Raw genomic sequence first — 21,744 nt, forward strand, 5'->3', positions numbered from 1 at the left:
TTGTATTATATATATTTTGTTGTGTCACTTGTTTGATTTTTGACAGGTTCACAAAATGCCGCCACGTATGAGAGGAAGAGGAAGGGGACAAGGAGCATATGCAGCCCCAAACGACCATGAAGCCGGACCTTCGCACAGGCGAACACCTTCAGGCTCCCATAACACAGATACTCAAAATCTGTGGAGGTCTTTTACTGAACCCGCAAGGCACTCGGTTTCACTGAGTACCTCACCTTCTATCCCACACTCCTTTGGGCCTCAATCAGAAAATGAGCCCCACAACTCTCACCAGTCCTATATTCCTCTCAAGATCTCAAATGTTAACACCAAAGATTTCAACACCCAATTAAAAATCCTTGCAACTTTAGCTTGTTAACAAACAAATTAAGTTAACAAACAAAAACTCAGAATCAAATAAAAATTAACCTGAATCGCTTCTTGTGCTTCCTTTGATGCCTCTATAATCACTGGTGTAACAATCTTCACCGCCTCTCCTCCGGCCTACTTCAACACTGGCATTGCCACATCCATCGCCGGCTTCAGAAAATCCGACATCGTTTTAATCACATTCCCTGTGAGCTCAAAGACATCCGAACCTGGTCGATTTTCTCTTCCACCTAAAATTAACCACCAAACAAACAATTAACATTTGGTTAGAACGGTAACTCACACGCCCTGTAAACATGTTCAAATTCCAAAATCCAACAATTTCAAACATCTGTTTTCTCTAAAAAAACATTGTTTTAGCCCAACAGTGGTTTCAAACCACTGTTTTCTCCACAAAACATTGATTTTATCCCAACAATGGTTTCAACCATCTGTTGACCAAAGTCAACAGATGTATCAACCAATGTTTTATTTTCTAACATCTGTTCATAACAAACAGAGGTTTTCAAAACATAAAACAGACCTTTGCCAAACAGAAGTTTCAACTTCTTATTCTTTCAAAGGTCTAACATTAGTTCGGACTATTTTTTCTTCGCAAAACCCAAATTATTTACAAACAAAATAAACATACCAATCGTGACCTATGCTTTCAGTAGAACCTTCGATTGTTCTGAATCTCATCATTTCATCCCTTTTAATACAAGTTGGATCATAAAATCAATCTGAAAAAAAGCCCAATATCGCCATCAGATATCATAATCTAAAAATATTAGTCAAATTTGCATAAAAATGATTAAATTAAACATACCAACTCAAGCTCCACTCCTGACTTCAAAGAACTCTACCTGTAAATTGAAATCATTATTAACTTCAAGCGTTAAAGTTGAAAATTAGGAACACCAATGAGATCATGGTTTTATAAAAGATGGTATAATGTCTTTTTTTTAGTCCAATACGTTGTCACTTCTCGGTCTGAGATCATTGTTACTCATCGAAAACTCCTTCACAACACATCAATTAGTTAATTGTTAAAACTAACTACGATTTAAATTCTCATCAATCAACAAACACCTATCAGAAACTGACGTTCTCAAACAATATTACACTAAAAGATATACCAGTTCACGCTGCTCTTCGGAAAACTCAAGTTCCACTCCCGGCTTCGAAGAACTCTACCTGTAAATTGAAAAATAACTGTTCCATATTAATACCTAGGGTAGTTTTATAGCCTGGCATAAGCTTCAAAAAGAGAATAAAATACCGAGCAGCACTAATAACTAACCACTTGTATATCTTTCAGAAGCAGGGAGAGATGTGTTGTATGTAGTGACAACCATCTACAAATTAGCATATTCATTTTTAAGTTTCCTTTATGTTGAAAACATATTGTACCTGAACATATCTCAAATAACCAGTCCGTTCATCTTCATCATAAGGTTCGATGTTCAAAATCTTTATATCTGAAAAGAACAAACAGATCCAAAGCAAAACGGCAACAGAATTTGAGAAATATACCAAAACGAATCAGATTTAATACCTTGCTAAAGTTCCAACAGGAGATTTTGTTGTTTTGCAAATTGACACTCTCTTCTCTCTTCTCCCACACAATTCGCTCACATCTTGTGAGCTCAATTCATCTCACCAACACTTCTTTTTGCACTCTTTTCAGATTACTGTTCGATCGGTGCGTAATTCAACCTCTCGCTACGTAAATTTTGCTGTATACATCGATGCATCCTTCCTACATTTTCATTTGCTGTATCAATTCGTCTGTAATTACTTCGTATATTTGTATGAAATTCGAGAAGCAGGGAAAGATGTGTTGTATGTAGTGACAACCATCTACAAATTAGCATATTCATTTTTAAGTTTCCTTTATGTTGAAAACATATTATACCTGAACATATATCAAATAACCAGTCCGTTCATCTTCATCATAAGGTTCGATGTTCAAAATCTTTATACCTGAAAAGAACAAACAGATCCAAAGCAAAACGGCGACAGAATTTGAGAAATATACCAAAACAAATCAGATTTAATACCTTGCTAAAGTTCCAATAGGAGATTTTGTTGTTTTGCAAATTGACACTCTCGTCTCTCTTCTCCCACACAATTCGCTCACATCTTGTGAGCTCAATTCATCTTACCAACACTTCTTTTTGCACTCTCTTCAGATTACTGTTTGATCGAAGGTGTGTAATTCCACCTCTCGCTACGTAAATTTTGTTGTATGCATCGATGCATCCTTCCTACATTTTCATTTTCTGTATCAATTCGTCTGTAATAACTTCGTATATTTGTATGAAATTCTAGATGTTAATCTGTGTTTACTATGTACGATGCTTAAGATCTGCCGATTTTGTTCTTTTATACAAGTTTCTAGAAATGTTTTCGTTCGAATTTTGCTTCTGTGTGCGTACACATAGGAATTTAACCTCTCACGATGTAATTTTGTTGTAAATATCGATGCATCGTTCGTGCATTTTGATATTTTTGTGTATCAGTACGTTTGTAATCACTTCGTATTTGTATGAAATTCCAATTACACAAACCCTAATCATATAATCAATTCCAAAATCCATTCACAAAAGCACCATAAACCTGCAATTAACACGTACATCTCCTCATCATTATTCAACAAATACGAAGTGTGGCTTTGCCCTTTTGTATGTGGGCAGAGGTTTTGATGGCAGATGTTTTGATGGCAGATGTTTGAAGTGTGGCTTTGCCCTTTTGTATGTGGGCAGAACTTTGCCCTCTTGAATGTGGGCAGACCTTTGGAAAATGAATGTGGGCCAGCTTTGAAATTTAAAGTATTTTAATATTAAGGTTTATGATATAAAAATGACATAAGAAAAGCCTTGTTGGACAGCCTCTATGGCTACGAACTAAGCTTTTCTTATGTTACTGAGTTTTCTTCTTTTATAGTAAAGATAGATTAATAAAAGAGTACACTTAATGCCACATGGCATATAATCTAATCTAATTCTAATAAAGGACTCTCAATAATGTCACATGACATTTTCTCCATCAATTCATTAATATTAATGATATTATTAAGTCATTAATATTTAATTCTAATTTATAATTAAAAAATATATAAATTATCTATAATTTTAAAACCTTTGATTTTGTTACTTCTTAAAATGGACAAGCATAATTCCACATGACATTTTCTCCATCAATTCATTAATATTAATGCTATTATTAATTAAAATCTAATTCTAATTTATGATTAAAAAATATATAATTTATCTATAATTTTAAAACCTATGATTTTATTATTTTTTAAAATGGATAAGCATATGGTTAGTTTACGTTATTTGTTTTGCGTAAATCAAGTTTGAGAAAAAATAATTGCTATTATCTTTAAAACAGATAAGCATATGGTTAGTTTACGTTATTTGTTTTGCGTGAATCAAGTTTGAGAAAACTAATTGTTATTATCTAAGAAACATGGTGTTACGCTATTAAAATCTTATTTTTTTATAGTGTTACGTTATTAAAAATGTTATTTTTTTTAATTATATGCATCAATATTTCATATCAACACCACAAAAATATGTAAAATAATAACACTTAGATATGAGTTTATATATTAGAAATAATGTAGTGAAATGATTATTTCAACTAAATATTTTGTGATGAATTTATCTATTAATTCAAACAAAAAATAATTAATTAATAATATTATTAATGAATTGAAAGAAAGAATATTATATGACATAACTGAAATTTTTTTATTAGAATTAGATAAATCATTACCCATCACAACCCATCACCACCATTTTCAGACACTAACTCTATCTCAATTAAGATTTAAGAAACTTCTCATTATCATCCCAAAATTTTAAAGAAACCTTTATGTATTCATTGGTTTTTTTCTACTTCGTCTCATTCCCGAAGATAAGGATGAGATTTAAGAATTTTCTTTACATTCTTTACATATCATATCGTAACATAATATAGAAATTTAATTGTTATATAAATATATATATATTTATATATTTATGTATATTATATTGTATTTAACTTAGTATCGATAGTTCATGTTAGGATAATATGTGTTTATATCAAAACTTTTTTTTAACATGTGCAATATCAAGAATAATTCAAATTTTGTACCTCAAACATTATTTCCATGTTACTAAAAATATAAAATAGTAAAATGCAAAAATTGTCCTTGAGGTTTGGGCAAATTTACTTGTCCCATAAAAAAGTGTTGTTTTCTTTTTTACAACCGACATCTGAGGTTTGTCATTTATTGTCATTTTCGACCAATTGGCTAACTCCGTCTATTTTTTAATATTAATTTAAGGGCATTTTGGACTTTTTACCATTTGTCTTTTTATTTTTTCATTTCTAACAACAACAGCAACAACAACAATCCTTTTTAGATGAAGCATGAAAATCTGCTTAAATCTGAGAGAGTATTTTTAACATTTTACTCGATGTAAAATTCATTCATAAATATTCACTAATTAGGCTAAAGATGTTTGACTTTCAATAGTCACTATGATTACGTTTAGTTCTTGATGCAAGAACACTTTCAACATTTCCACACTTTATAAAGTTCTCACACAAATTTGGACTTTAACTTGGCTTTTTCATATTGGTTGAGAAACACTCGCAAACTCTTTTTTTAGGAAAAATTACACTTTTCGTCCTTTATGTTTGTACCAGATTTCAGTGGATAGCCTTTAACTTCAATAATTACAATCACAGTCCTTTTTATGTAAAACTCATTACATTCTACGTCCTTTAGCCCTAACAAAGTTAAAGTTTTCAGTTAAGTATAACATGTGCTTTGCACATGTGGGTAAATTGGTAATTTTACTTATTTATTTATTAAAAATAAAAATTAACATTAAATTAGATTTAAAACAAAAACCCTCTCCTTTTCTTTTTCTCTTCAGCTCTCTTTCCTCTTCTTCTTGACTTCTCTTCTAGTTCAAAATAAAATCACAGGATCCTATCACCATCGTCAACCATTACAACACCACCATTGTCTCCCTTCTCTCTCACCACCACCACCACCGGTAGGTTCTAAGGCCGAACAACTCTCTGGCGTTGGCGAGGCACTCGGGCAACGTGTTTAAACCATCAGTCACCACCGCCACCTGTGTGGCCACCACCGACCACCGTCACAGTGTTGCCACCGCCATCGCCACCGCCTAAACCACTGCTATATTCCCATCACCCATCCTACCTTTTCTTTCTCAAACCATCGCACCACCCCCACCACCATCAGATCCACCAGATCTTACTTCCCACTGAGTCGAATCTTCTGGATTTTGAGGTTTCTATTGCATCCACTAGAACATCAAGATCGGGGGGTTATTGGGGTTCAAGATTCATGAAGAATGTTCTTGAATGTTCTTGCTTGTACATCGTGCAAAGATACCTGTACTTCATTTATTAAGTTTGGTATGTAACAAATTAGATTCAGTTTTGTTTGGCACATGAATAATAGCATATATTCAAAGATTATCACATAGATTCAAATCAATTGTTGTGTTTTAGCACATGAAAAGTTACCAAATTTGATTTGAGGGATTATTGGGGTTCACCATTCAATATTTCCTTTTTAAAGATTATCACATGTATATCCTTCATTATTCTCTATTGCTCATCACCAATCCATCTCCAGCTACCAGCTAAGATTTTAAAAACGGTGTTTGTTATGCTTTAACTGTGGCAGCGACATTGTGGGGATGGTGGTTGCCGGATGATTATGATGGAGAAAAGCTAGAGGGAGAGAGATAGGGATTTGTCATACTTAACTGAAAAATTACCAATTTACCCTCATGTGCAAGGCATATGTTATACTTAACTGAAAATTTTAACTTGGTTAGGGCTAAAGGACGTAGAGTAATGAGTTTTACATAAAAAGGATTGTGATTGTAATTATTGAAGTTAAAGGCTATCCATTGAAATCCAGTACAAACATAAGGACGAAAAATGTAATTTTTCCCTCTTTTTATTCCCTTTAAAATTCCACGGTCTCGTGGAGATACTATTTTTATAACCTTCTTAAAATTCTCTATAATACAAATAAAGTAACAAAAGTTAAGTTTACAATAATTCATAATCACTTTTATTAATGCTTAGTAAAATAATACAATTGCTACATAATAATTCCCATCTCATTTCATATTCAACTATAACTTGAATTTGGAGTAACAAGAAGATCCCTCCAACTTTCAGTTCATTCTTTAATCAAATTATCATGATGCCTTTGTGTCTCACAATCATTGTCATCTCCAACATCATCTATGAATTAAATCACTCTTTCCCTATATGGAAAACCTGTTGTTTTATTTTCACCAAAACCATCATAACTCTTCCTAATATGAAAGGTATATTAATATGTCTTCACATGAAACTCGACCCACTATCGGTCTCATATAAATATCAACCAGGGGGGGGGGGGGGGGGCGACCAGTTTGTTAGACCGCAGTTGGTGCATAATGATGATGGTCAAAGTTGAAGATGATTTATTGGTCTTTATTGAACCATGTTCATATTCAATTTCACCTACGACCAGTTCATATTAAACCTACATGAATTGAAGGATATAAAGGCATTACATGGAGTTGTCGTGGGTTATGAGGGTGTGGCATAAAGATAGAAAAATAGAGTTTTGGGAGAGATAGAAAGAAAGATGTGAGAAAGTAAAAACAAAAAATTGATCATCTGACACATTTAATTAAGTAGTTGTGTTAATGGTGTTTGGTATATGAAATATTATTTGATGGAGTTGTGATATTTTAAGAAAAACAATCAATCTTTTTTTCTTTTCATAATGACAATTTTAGTTTTTATAATCAAGCATCAAAACGTATAAAAGCTCATCAAAACGTATATAAACTCATGTGTTTATAAAAGATAATAAAGTCCTAGTTTTGATTGATGCTTTATGGGTGTTATGAAACATATCCTATATATGTTTAGGGTAATGTTACACAAGAAATAGCCAAAAATATATTATTGTTATGTACTTATGCAGATCTTTCTTTTTCGTATCAATATGTTTCGTTATCCGGAAATCTATCAACTCAATTTTTATATTTATTGATGAGTGGGTTACCGGAATTAACCAAAGTCCAATAATAATTAACATTTTAGGATCATTTAGTTTGCATCTTATGTAGGACTGTAAACGAACTGAACGAACACGAATAAGGAACGAAATGTGTTTACGAACGGTTCATGAACACTTACCGAACGAGATTTTATGTTCGTGTTCGTTCATTAAGGAAATGAGCGTATTCGCGAACGGTTCACGAACACAAACAAACACAAATAAATTTGGCGAACGCGACGAAGAATAAAGATAGATGGCCCAGAGAGTAGCACTCGAACTTGCATCCCTCATTGTAGAACGGAGGTCGATCGTATTCGCCGATGTAAATAATGAGAAATGAAAGGGAAATGATGCATAAACAAGATGAAAGTGGGTTTTCTAGTTTAATTGTTAGGGTAATAAAATAAATAAAAGTTTAATAATATAAAAAGTACAAATAAAATATAAAAAAGTACAAAGATCTTCAATTAAAACACAAATATACGAACATAAACGAACGCAAATCAACGAATGTTCATGAACATGTTCACGAACACCTTACCGAACGTTCACGAACGCAATCGAACGAACGAGCCTTTGTTATGTTCGTTCATTTAACTAATCGAACGAAATTTCTTGTTCATGTTCGTTCGTTTATTAAACGAACGAACAAAAACGAACTTCCCGCCGAATGGTTCACGAACTGTTCTCTGAACGTTCAGTTTGTTTACAGCCCTAATCTTATGTATATTTTATAACCTCGCCAAAGACCATTAATATTATGTGAGTTTGGCAATAGGCTTGCAATTATACTTATATAAAAATTATGGTTGTTGTTAATGGTACACTCAAAAAGGCTCTTTTGACACCTTGTATACGACTCGTATACACATGTACGAGTTGTAAAGCAGTCAGGAAATGTCAAAGTGTGTTTGGCTCATTTGAGTCGTATAATGTATATGGGTCGTATATGAGACTCGGATTTGTGTATACGACTCGTATACACATATACAAGTTGTATACTGGTCAAAGTGTGTGTGGGTCGTATATACATGACTCGTATAAATGTACTAGTAGGGTGCCCGCGCGATGCGGCGGGGGCGACATTTTGCATTGCGGCACTCGTTTCTACTATTTTTATTATTTGTATAATATTTATGATAACATTATTGTGGTGGATATATGTCATAAGTGTTATACGTATGTAAAGTTTTATTTTTTATAAAAATTAATAATCAAAAGACAAGAAATATTGTTTTTTTTATTAAATTTAATAATCATAAGACAAAAAAATAAAAGATAAGTTGTTATAATTGTAAAGTATGTTTATTTTACTGGTTAAATTATAAAGTATAATTTTATTCTTTAAAGTTCATAATTTTTTTTAAATATCCAAATAGTACTCATCCAATAAACTTTAAGTTTAAAATTTTTGTTTTTATAAAAATAAAATATAGTATTTGACTCGTTAGTACGTTTTAGACCTTTAACTTTAATTGTTAAATTTCGTTTTTTACATATATAAAAAATTATATTTTTATAAAATTTCAAGAACTGTTTTTATAAAAAAAAATAGGATGTTAAGAGTTTATATATTTATTAACTTTATATCATACTAAGTTCAATATTTTAGTTCCTAACTAATCTTATCTATATGAGTCTACTTTTAAACTTATAAACCCTAAAAATATGCAACACAATCTACTATGTATCTAGTCAAGTCGGTAAAGAATTCTTTTGAAATTGACTAATATTATCTATAACAATATAGTTAAACTTATAATTCCTAAAAAATTACAACACAATTTAGTATTTATCTAGTAAAGATTGTAAATTTCTGGAGTATTTTATTTATATTACTTGTTACAAAAAATGTTTATAAAAGAATTATTTTTCTTTATAAAAACAAAATGTTTTGTTTATAAAAAAAAGTAAAAAAACTATTTTACACATGTAAAATATCGTTTTTAATAAAAAAAATAATCAAATGACAAAAAATAAAAGATAAGTTTTTATAGTTGTAAAGTAAGTTTATTTTGTTGGTTAAATGATAAAGTTTATAATTTTATTTTTTAAAGTTCATAACTTTTTTAAATATCCACATGGTACTCATCCTATAAAAATAAAAAATAAAAATAGTAGTTGACTCGTAAGTACGTTTTACACCTTTAACTTTAATTGTTAAATTTCCTTTTTTAATAAAAAAATAATAATCAAATGACAAAAAATAAAAGATGAGTTTTTATAAAATTTTAAAAACAGTTTTTATAAAAAATAGAATGTTGAGAGTTTATATCTTTATTAACTTTATATCGTAGTAAGTTCAGTTTTTTAGTTTAGCTTTAAAGTTTATTACTTTATTATTTTCTAATTATGAAATACAATTATTAGTTAATATCCAAGAATAACTGTAATATTTTATAATTCCAGCTTGACTATATCTAACTGCAATATCTATTTATTGCAACTTTAGGATATTAACTTATATAAGTTCAGTTGACTTGTAAATTTAGGATACTAACTTTATTTTGGACTTTATTCATACATCTAGATCAAACATAACAACTGAAAATGAAAAAAAAAAAACATAAAAACACTTGATAGATTTCATATTAGACTGCATGAAATTTGTTCCGTTTCTAAATTGACACTCGATGTATTTTTAATCAGGTTTTCTGGTTTGTGATTGAATCGACGGTATCTTCTAATTCCTCTTCTTTGTCATTGTCCTCAGAATCGTCTAAATTAATAACCTCACCACATTTCCATTCAGAGAGTCTCTTGGATCTCTTCCTTTGAGTCTCGAACTTCCGATCCTTATAAAGGACAAAAAATTAATACAAAAGTTAAAAAAAGATTAAATAAACCTTAAAAATATCTCTTCACTAAATTCACGTTAAAGATTAGATTTGTATGGACTAAACATTGCACCATAAGAAATAATATCAACACTTTAATCATCATCATCCTTCAATAAAACACACATATGATAACATAACGAATATGTTAATATGAAAGATATACGCAAAAATAATACTTAAAAACCAGCAAAATCAATACCTTAGAAGTTTGTTCGACAACTGGGTTGTTTAAATTGACATGTTCATCATGCAACTGAATCTAAAAAATCAAATAAGTTAACATTCACAACAATTGAATTCAGAACTGAATCTGAATCTGACCTTAGAATTTTCAATCTCGCATGCTTGGTTTTTCGCAACAATTGAATTTAGAACTGGATCCATTTTTGAACTTTGTTTAGCAATAGATATAGGGGTGTCCTGCTATGTATTTATAGTAGTAACTATAGAAGTGCATTAGAGTTTAATTTTAGATTTACCGCTGCTTTATTTAGGAAGTTTGCTGTTGTTAGTTTTAAGTTTTTATAAGATATATCTAAGTATAGATATTAGGCAATTTTAATAAATTAAAATGTGACACATAATATCTTCATTTTATGTTACGGTATTTTAATTCTTTTTGTTTTTGTTTGCATAGATGGAGCCCATCTTTGTAGATTAGGCGCATTAGATCACAAGTATTAATTACTTGTACATTAAAGCATTATCAACTTGTACCTTTTAATTCATGTGTCGATATTAAACAAGACAACTACTGAAATGTCGACAAAAATGTGTAGGTCGTCATGTTATCTTTGGATTTTTTTAAACAATACAGTTTATAAGATATGTCAAGAATACGTAAAAAATTATAAGTTTGTTGTGGAGGGGTGAATTGTAACTAATTATCTATAATTTTGTTAAAACCTCAGGGATTTAAGTGTAATAAATTTAGGGGCTAAAAAATAAATAGTGTTTAAAATGCCAAATTACCATCATTTTAGAGGTCTTTTTATAAATAAAGAGGGGAGGGGGGTTCTTATTTTTTTGGGTATCTTAAAATACCCCTCCCTCATGCATTATAATATAGCATAGATATGGGTTGTATACATGCGCAACCAAGCACACAATGACATTCCCCGACTAGTATACGAGTATAGGGGTCGTATATGTGTCAGGGTGTCAAAATAAGATGGCAGGGCGTGCATTTAGCCCAAGCCAAAATTATTTACCAAAGTTATCTCTTCCGGATAAAACTATAAACAACGTAAATTTTCACCAAAACGCATCTACCCTAAGGGGAGTGGGGGTGGTCCGTGATGGCCACCCCATCACTCGTTATTTTTTACGGAACACCGCCGCCACCACTTTGGTAACGAGTGATAGGATTAACGCGTTGTTTATATCACGCGTTGAAGAATTATTGAGGTATGTGTAAGACTTGTACATTGTGTATTAATACTTGTACATTGGAATCCCATCACTAGTGATGACCACCGCCACTAAAGAATGTTTATGAGTGATAGAATAGTGGTTGCTGACATGACGGAACATGATTTGATGTTTGTGAGTGATGGAATTTCATCACTAGTGACCACCCCCACCCCCTAAGGTTACCATAACAAGAAAACAAGAGTTTACTGTTTTCACCATTCATAAATGGTGTCAAGGACCATTCTCATTTCTTTGGCCCAATGCTAAACCATAGCCACATCCTTAAATGTTGTCAGACTACATCAACAGTTTATATCTTCTTCATTTTTCTTTCTTTAGGATTTTCTTTATTACATATATGCACCGGTTATACATGGGATCCACCTTACTATGTTGTTTTTTTATGTTTAGGACTTAGGTTGTTTGTTGGTCGTATAACTACACAATTTAAGTTTTTGTAGATGAGGGTGTTTTTTTCTTCAAGATATGATAAATCATTTTGTTTTTGTTTACGCAGCTACAAGACAAATCAGATTTTATGGAAAATAGATAACTAATATTAGAGTCTTCAAGTGCATCAAATAAGCCCCTATAGCTCAGTGGTAGAGCGCCAGTCTTGTAAACTGGAGGTCTGTAGTTCGATCCTGCATGGGGGCACTATTTTATTTTTGAAAATCCACTAAAAAATTCATTAAACCCTCTTTTTTTTTTTTTTTTTTTTTTTTTTAATTTCAGAAAACTAGTTTTGCCTGTTTTCTGTTTGGTTCTAAAAAACCGCTACCCTTTTTTAGAAAAGAATCTTTACGGTTTGTTCCAAGTTCCAAACCTCAGATTGTGAAATCGCCAAAACTTAATAATGAACTGAATCTTATAAATCTCAAACCGAATATTGTTGTTTTAAGTTCTCGCGAGTGTTGATTAATCACGTGTTGGGAAGTAACGACTATTAATTTCTTTACGTTAGCATCATCGACCACGGTACGTATGAGGGTTGCACATGGGAAGCACATGCTCTTCATAATAGTCTTTATGAGATTAACCATTTTACTTTTGGAAGAAGAGGACCATCATTTAGGTCTTATGCTTTGTGTATTTTATTGAGGGGACATTACTTTTAACAAAGTCAAGAATGGACCCATCACAGATAAAGATTGTGGCTTTTTTTTTTCTTCCGAGTTCCGATCCCAAGAAGCCACCTTACCATACATCAATTCACGGTGTAAAATAAATACATCACAAATGTATATATGTTTACCTAACCAACTAAATTGCATCTTGACATGTGCTATTAAGGTGTTTAAAGTGTTGTTCGTTCCTGTTAGATTGAAGGTTCGAGTCTCACAGTAAACATTCGTATAGAATTAGAAGTTTAAAAGTATGAATAGAGGATGTGTATTTTAGCCGTTCCAGAAGAAAACATGTTGCTACCCCATACAAGTATTCGGGGCTATGTCCTAGGTCGACTCCTCGACTGCCATGAGACTGTGCCTCCTGATGCGCGGGAACCGGATGGAATCCGCAAGCCCTCGCCACCGTTAGGTTCACCCGAGATTAAAGCTTCGATTTGTCCCTTCACCCAGATGTCCATTCAGTGGCGAAGCTTGACCATGAAAACGGGGGGGTCGAAAACGTATATACCCAAAAAATTCTATAGAACTGGGGGGTCGAAAACGTATATACCCAAAAATTTCTATACGAAAACTACATATATAACACTACTGAGCGAAAAGTTCGGGGGGTCGGGCGCCCCTCCCGGCCCCTCTTAAGCTACGCCCTTGTGTCCATTGAAAATGACCCAAACGGGAATCGAACCCACGTCTCCACTAGGGAGGACATTTTGACCACTGGACCAACATCGCAGGACACAAGTATTCGTGTTTGATGTATGAATTTCAAGACATACTATTCAGTTATTTGGTTATCATTCGTTTATTTAGTTTTATGTTACAACTGCAACCTCCTAAACCCCGTAACAAACACATTATTTATCATATTTCAACAAAAAGTAAGAAAAGAAGAAAAGAATAAAAATAAAACAAGAGCACATTGTCTATACTCATTATTGCTTTTCATGCCTATATCTACTTTTCCATCTCAATGAAAACAAGGTCTCACGCTCCATCATTTGAAATTTACTTATGCTCAACGGTTTGTGCTACAAGTTTTCATGAAAATGAGAGGTAGCTACCTATGTTGTAATTTATCTAAAACATAATTCTACATATTCCATGTTGTCTTGTACAACATAATACAACACATCATGTTATGCCATAAAATTTTTTTAATACACGTGAAACAAATGTGACGTATAACATGGGGGTAATTTCATTTTCATATATTCCCTTTAAACTAACATGGGGTAATTTCATTTTAATGTATTCCCTTTAAATTTATATAATTATATATTTCTTCAAATTATGTTTGAAAAACATTACACATCATGCATTAAAAACTTGTATTTTTTTTTTTTTTTTACATATGTAATTTATAAACACAAATCTTAGATTAGGTCTGTGGTTGATCTATTAACTGTAACACCCCGAAAATATAAATCTTTATATAAGAAATTTAAGGATTTCATAAACAAGAAATAACCATGTAGAAACTTTAACCTAGTTAAAATTTACAAGTCTTGAAAATAACCTACACTTGGTTAAAACTCTAGTATTTAAAAAGAAATGGTAGTTAAGGGACTAATCTTGCCAAAAATCAAAAGTTAAATTTTAATAGTGACAAAACCAAACCAAACACACCAAATTGGTGTGTCTGGTCGACAGAAGCAAGAAAGGGGCGACCCCCATCTTCCAAAACCCTAAAGTTCACAATTTCTTGCAATTGGAGGTTCAAATCCTAACCAAAACGAAATCCGAGCTTAGAATAGTGATCCTCATCGCAAGAGGATTAAGAGGTATGTAAAATTTTATGAGAATTCACTACTTGAAATCCTCATGAATTTAAGCAAATCTGAAATTTTGTTGATGCATGACAGTAATTAGTTAGATTAAAGATGATATAGTGTCTAGGAGTAAAACCTAGACAACTATATATGAAATCATGCTCCAATTCAGGAAAATTCCATGAATCCATGGATGTTAGGTTATGGGTTTTATATGTTGATGATGAACATTAGGATTTTGAGTGTAATCCTAGTATAAATTTCATTATAGGAAGTAACTCCTGTGATATTGATACTAAATGTATGCAAAAATTACTATTATAGTGAAATTTGATGTCGAATCATAAAGTCATGAACTTGTTTATGAAGGTAGAAAAATCTGACCCGCTAGGTGTTTGTAGAAATGCCTAAGTGGGGATTTAAATGTGAAATTTGGATAAAAACGCAGATTTGATAATGGTCCATAATTATGTGATTGTGGTCATAAAAAGGAGTTCTAAACATGTTATAAAAACTGAATTTTCTAGGCAAAGAGTCCGGTTCATCTAGCGGACAAGCCGGAGGGAGTTCACGAGGAAAAGACGCGCTCTAAAAGGTATGAAATTTATCATTTCATTACATTATACATATTGTTAGCCTTATGCGTTGTTTAAAAGGAAAGAAAGCATGATGACCAAGAATTTCCATTACGTCGTGAATTTGGCTATTGCCTTAAACAAGTTATAAACATGAAATTGAGCGTCCGTAAGGTGTTTAATCTCAGCACCTAAACGGGTCAAACAAGTTTGGTAATAAACACGAAGCATGACTTTATTATATTGTGCGAATATTACATGAGGTGTAGGCCGTGTAGCGAACTCCATAGACAAATTTAAAAGCCTTGTTCTTATTATAGGAGTTAAGGTTTGAATTGGATGCATGATAATAGAACAAACAATTAACTAGAAGTCTTGTAATTTAGCGTGTAAGTTAGTTCCCGTAAACAAGCTCGATTAAGAAATAGTTGAGTAATGTTATAAACAAAACACAAGTATGAAGTATTAGCCCAGCCGCTTAGCGATTTATGCGAAATTATGCTGTTTCGACTCATAATGAATCAGCAAGAAAACTGCATTTTAAACAAGGGAGTTTTGTGCAGGGTCTACCGTAAATTACGGTAGTACCGTAATTTACGGTGGCCTGCAATTCTTTTACGGCGGATTCCTACTGAGTTACGGTAGGCCCCAAATGTCCAGAAGCCACCGTAATTTACGGTGACACCGTAAATTACGGTGGAGCCCTGTTTGATAAAATTTGTTTTGATCATTTTCTCGAACCAGTGTTCGGACCTGATTCGAATACGTAAATTTCCAAGAGTGATAGTACTAATGCTTGTTTAAAATGTTAGTTCTCAGGTACCCAAGTAAAGGATGAAGATCAAGCAAGCGAGTCGAACCGAACACACACACACATTTTTAGAACGCTTCCGCATCCGAACTTTTGTTTTAAAAACTATGTAAACTAATGGTAGTTACCGTCTTGAATGTGGTTTGTAACAACAATACATGTATGTTGTGTTAGTTTTGGGTTTAAACGATGAAAGTTTTTGTTAAGTCGTCATTTTGGCGTTAAATGCATGGTTTTTAGGTTGTTAAATCTGGTAATATAAACTGGGTCTTACACTAACCAAACATATATGGTATAATTACAATATTCGATTTTAAAGTTCGCTCTATTTCAATATTGGTACTATGCGGCATTGTTGTAGTAACCGTAATTCGGGCGGTTGGGTGAGGACTAGTGATTAATCGGAGTTAATTGAGATTAATCAACGATTAATCGTCGCCTAGTCGAGATTTTTACAACCATGCTATGCGGTACGACACTGGTTTGATACGGTACCAGTGCCAATCTCATTCTTAATCACGTGATACCAGCAGTTTTTTGACGAGGTACAAATATCCAATAGTTGCTTTTTATGTGTTATACACACCATCATCATCATCATACTCAGTAAATCCCACCAACAGCAAAGCTAAGATAGGGTCTGAGTAGGATAAAATATAGACAATTTTACCTCTATTCCGTAGGAATAGAGAGACTGCTTTCAATGAGACCCCCGGTTAAATGGTAGTTTTGCATTAAACCTTGAACATAAGACACAAAACACTCGACAATTAAAAAAAAAGGTTGTTATACACACCAATTCATGAAATATTTTAAACTGTGACAAAAGTAAAAAAAAAAGGTCATAATTTTATAATTATAATGAAAGCAAATTACTTATTACCCTAGCTATATTTCAATAATATTGAAAGTGATGGAAGAGTAAAAAGTGTGAGAGGGAGAGTAGATTCAAATTCACAAAAACAAATCTAACAACTCAAAAAAAGTAAAATAATAACAATAAATAAAATACATATCATGATCCATGCGCGCAGGGCAAGGGTACCCCACCCCCACCCCAGCTCCCATCCCAACATATATTCTTATTTCTTCTTCTTCCTCACTCCATTTCACTTCACAACAATATTATTATTTTATTAATATTAATTAATAATTATTAGTAGTAACAACCCCATATTTTCTGGAAAAAAAACAACCACTTGTATGATCCAACAACAACAACTGCAGCATGGGTGGGATGACGTCATCAATGGCTGCGAAATTCGCCTTCTTCCCGCCAAATCCACCATCGTACAAGCTGGTGAAAGACGACCTCACTGGTCTACTGCTGTTGAGTCCTTTTCCGCACAGGGAAAACGTGGAGGTTCTGAAGCTTACGACCCGTAGAGGATCGGAGATCGTTGCTGTGTACGTGAGGCACCCCATGGCTAGCTCCACTGTTCTGTACTCGCATGGTAACGCTGCTGATTTAGGCCAGATGTATGAGCTCTTTGTTGAACTCAGTATTCGCTTGCGAGTCAATCTCATGGGGTATTTTTCTTCTTCTTCTTCTTATGATTTATGAGTTGTTGTTAAAACCCCCAATTTTTCTGTTTAGATAAATTTAGTGTCAATTGTTAACGAACACTAGACTTATATGTATAATTGTAAGTGTTTGATACACATGTGAATTAGTGAGTAATCCAGATTTTGTTTGTGATTTGTTTAGAAGGATTTTCTAGGGTTTGTTTATTGAGTGGATATTATGCAAATTGATTTGTATATTTTCATTGAATTTTGAGGAGGGTTTTTTTTTTTTTTTTTTTTTTTTTTTTTTTTTTTTGTGTAAGTTGTGCTTAGCTGGTGGTCTTTATTTGTATAATCAATAATATGCAAATTAATTTGTATATTTTCATTGAATTTTGAGGGCTTATGTGTATTTTAAATTTGTGCTTGTTGTTTGGAATTTTGGATATGAGTTGGTGATCTTTATTTGTATACTCAATGATATGCAAAGTGATTTGTATATTTTCAATGAATTTTGAGAAGTTTATTTTTTTATTTTTTATTTTTTTTAGTGCTTGTTGTTTGGAATTTTAGATATGAGTTGGTGATCTTTATTTGTATACTCAATGACATGCAAATTGATTTGTATATTTCATTCAATTTTGAGGGTGTTTTTTCTTTTAAAATTTGTGTTTGTTGTTTGGATATTTGTTGGTGATCTTTATTTGTATACTCAATGATATATAAATTGATTTGCATATTTTCATTAAATTTCCAGTTTTTTTTTTATTTGTGCTTGGTGTTTGGATATTAGTTAGTGATCTTTATGATACTCGTCGGCTCCTTGCATTTTTAATGTATATTAGACTTATAGTTTTGGTTCAATAATAAGATGAATTTTAATTGATTTGAATAAGTTTTAGACTTATGCTTTGTACAACTTTGTGTCATGATTATCATCATGTCAATAACTCAATTGCTTTAGTAATGCAATCACTAGATGAAACAGCTGTAAAAGTAGTCCATAAAAACCGTTTATTAGTTTGTACTTTTATACGTCATTAACGTATAATTATAAAAAAACATTTATATTTTGTGCAGGTATGACTACTCTGGGTATGGACAATCCACAGGGAAGGTAAGCTAAAGTCACAGTAATTAATTTTGCATTAGTGACTGTTTATCAACTGATAATCTGATTCTGGCTTTACTCAATCTAAAAGCAAGCATCCAAACACCCCCGTAATGATCCTTATACTTTATTAACAAGTTCATACTTTTCATGTGGTGCAGCCAAGTGAGAATAACACATATGCAGATATTGAAGCTGTTTATAAATGTCTTGAGGAAAGTTATGGAACTAAGCAAGAAGATGTTGTCCTTTACGGTCAATCGGTTGGAAGTGGGCCCACTTTAGATTTAGCAGTCCGTCTTCCTCGTTTAAGAGCCGTTGTGCTTCATAGTCCTATATTATCAGGATTAAGAGTCATGTATCCGGTTAAACGCACATATTGGTTCGACATTTACAAGGTATAATTTTTTTTCCAACAGGTAATTTTCTCCCTTTATCATAGTCATCTCAAATTAAATCATTTTTTTATGGTTTTGCAGAACATTGATAAAATCCCATTCGTCGATTGTCCTGTGCTTATCATTCATGTAAGTCTGCAAATAATAAATAAATTTGTTGAAAGAAAATATTGTATTCAAAGATTCCAGAGTCAACTAAACGGACCCATATGAAATTGTTTAACATGTTTGAATGTTTATGATTGTTTTTTGCTTTATATAATATTAGCACCATCTGAGTGTCATTATTTGGTTTTGTGAGTGAGTCTTGTAGTTGATGGCCCCTACCCTCTCTCTACATGTTTTGCTTATCATGTTATGGGATGATTTAATGTCTCAGCTAATTCCTAAATGATTGCCACCTTCCTCTTTACAATCATTAAAAATATAAAAAAGATTCTCAAGGCTGTCCAGCATAAGTGTTAAAGTAGGTAGGTGAGGTAATGGGTTGTTAACTTGAGTTTGAGTCAAACTAGATAAGTTTTTGGGCTGGGTTAGGTTAGGTTAGGTTAACCCGTCAATACTTGTTTTCGGGTTTTTGAAATTTTATAACTAATTACATGCTAAACGTAATTATGAAACTATTGTTTAAATTTTAAACAAGAGTAAAATGTCATTTTCGTCCCTGAGGTTTGGCCAGCTTTGCGACTTTTGTCCAAAGGTTTGTTTTTCCGCATCTGGATTCAAGCAGTTTATAATCTTGCAATTTTCATCTGTCTCGTTAGCTCTATCCATTTTTCTCCTTAAGTCAAGGGTTCTTTTGTCTTTTTAGTTAACTTAAAGGGCAATTCGGTCTTTTTCACTTTATGTAAAAAGACTGAATACCCCTGAAAAAGAACGAATCGCCCTTTAAGTTAATAAAAAAGTCAGAAATACCCCTGACTTAACGGAGAAAAATGGATGGAGTTAACGAGCCGGATGAAAATGGCAATATTCCAAACCTTTTGGATCTAGATGCGGGAAAACAAACCTTTGGATGGAAGTCGCAAAACTGGCCAAACCTCAGGGACAAAAATGGCATTTTACTCTTTAAATAATGATTGACTTTATTCGAATAATGCAGTTTTTAATGGACTGCAAGCATGTGAGTATCTTTGAATGACTATTAGGCTGTTGACCATTTTTTAGCTGTATAGATAAACTTAAAAATATCTGTAAAACTTTTTAATTATTTTGTAGGGCACTGCAGATGATGTTGTTGATTTCTCACACGGGAAGCAACTATGGGAGCTTTGCAAAGAAAAATATGAACCACTTTGGATCAAAGGCGGAAACCATTGTGATTTGGAGCTCTATCCCGAATACATCAGGCATTTAAAGAAGTTTATATCAACGGTTGAGAAATCGCCATCACACAGGCACAGCAGCAGTTCAAGGTGGAGTGTTGACATCCATTTTGACCAGCCACGAAGGAGCACCGACGTGTTTGAAGCGTCGAGAAAAAGCACTGACAAAAGAGAGAAACCGAGAAAAAGCATGGAGAAAACGAAAGTTGAAAAGCTTGAAAAGATGAGGATGTCATTTGACCAAATGGAGAGGTCAAGAAGAAGTGTGGATGTGAATGTGATTGAGAAGTCGAGAAAAAGCGTTGACCTTCAACAGTTAGAAAGAGGTAGAAAGAGCGTTGATCGGATGGATAGACTACGGAACGGGTAATTCTTGTTTTGGTTTTGATGGTATTTAAACTAAAAAATGTAAAATCTATGCATGGTTTGATGTTGTTTGGGTTATGTTATTATCTATTACATGAAATGAGAAGGCTGTGATGGTATCACTTGGATTACTTGTTCAAGCCTTAGTAGCCTACTATTCACTTTTAGCTCAAAATTGTTGGGGAATTTAGAATGCAACAGATTATCTTAGAGGCGTGTAATCACCTTCAGATCAAATTATTTTGGTGGTTCTCTCGAATAATTTAATCGGATTCAACTCAGATTGAGAAGTAGAACTCTAGTATGTGTGTTAGAAATTTGTATGAAACAGAAATTCTACAACCAAAGGGATTTCGAATTTGGGGATAGGCCCTGCATTAGGAAGTTATCTACTTTTTAATTTAAACTGATTTAAATTTAGAGCCAATTTTTCATCTTGAAAATAAATGGTATTTCCAAAAATAAAAGGCATTCGACCCTAGCCAGGGGCTCTGCCCTTTGGACTCTGCTCCCAAAGGCGTTGCCCCATGGGCCCCCGCCAAGGGGAACCTTATTAGGGGCTCCGCCCGAACACTTAAAATTATAACTCAAACAAGCGTGCGCTGCCACCCGAACACTTAAAGTTATAACACTTAAAATTCACTTTGGTCGCCAAGTCATTCTATTCAGCAAAAATGATATAACCTTGTTTTAGTATAAATTGAGATCTACAAATGGGCTTAAGCCTGAGGTTCTCATATATCAGGCTCAAAACCTAGCTTAAAAGTCCAGTCTTACTAATTAGGAAAGTCAATTACGCACTAGTCCTTAAAATTCACTTTGGTCACCAAGTCAATCTGATTACACCACTGGCGGTAGAGATGTCCATTTGCTTGAAAGATTACTTGGATGCGGCAGAGAGAGTTCAACACAAACGTTCGCTCAAGGGAGAATTGGAATATGGAGAGCAATTATACGAGGACGAGGTAGTCGAATGATTAACAAACGCAATGACCGATGAAGAAGCCACATTTGATGAAGAACTTCGAA

The 21,744-nt window shown here is 32.9% G+C and overlaps 1 protein-coding gene and 1 non-coding gene across 2 annotated transcripts; both read left to right on the top strand.

Annotated features, from left to right (window-relative positions):
- Positions 1–12,312: 12,312 nt before the first annotated feature.
- TRNAT-UGU lies at positions 12,313–12,384 on the top strand. Its single transcript has one exon. It is a non-coding gene; the product is annotated as a tRNA-Thr (tRNA).
- Positions 12,385–17,037: 4,653 nt separating this feature from the next.
- Positions 17,038–20,846, top strand: LOC110920886 (alpha/beta hydrolase domain-containing protein 17B). The gene is made up of 5 exons (XM_022165104.2): positions 17,038–17,539; positions 18,596–18,632; positions 18,788–19,024; positions 19,106–19,153; positions 20,243–20,846. Exons 1-5 carry the CDS (start codon positions 17,238–17,240, stop codon positions 20,717–20,719), a joined length of 1,101 nt encoding a protein of 366 aa, XP_022020796.1. The 5' UTR covers positions 17,038–17,237; the 3' UTR covers positions 20,720–20,846.
- The last annotated feature ends 898 nt before the right edge of the window (positions 20,847–21,744 follow it).

This window comes from Helianthus annuus, chromosome 17, assembly GCF_002127325.2.
Source record: "Helianthus annuus cultivar XRQ/B chromosome 17, HanXRQr2.0-SUNRISE, whole genome shotgun sequence".
Classification (NCBI taxonomy): domain Eukaryota; kingdom Viridiplantae; phylum Streptophyta; class Magnoliopsida; order Asterales; family Asteraceae; genus Helianthus; species Helianthus annuus.

Bases quoted from the DNA above. Each gene is read 5' to 3' on its own strand.
- LOC110920886 (XM_022165104.2), top strand. From the start codon at position 17,238: ATGGGTGGGATGACGTCATCAATGGCTGCGAAATTCGCCTTCTTCCCG. The intron at 17,540-18,595 runs GTATTTTTCTTC...TATTTTGTGCAG, and splicing joins TTGCGAGTCAATCTCATGGG to GTATGACTACTCTGGGTATG. The intron at 19,025-19,105 runs GTATAATTTTTT...ATGGTTTTGCAG, and splicing joins ATTGGTTCGACATTTACAAG to AACATTGATAAAATCCCATT.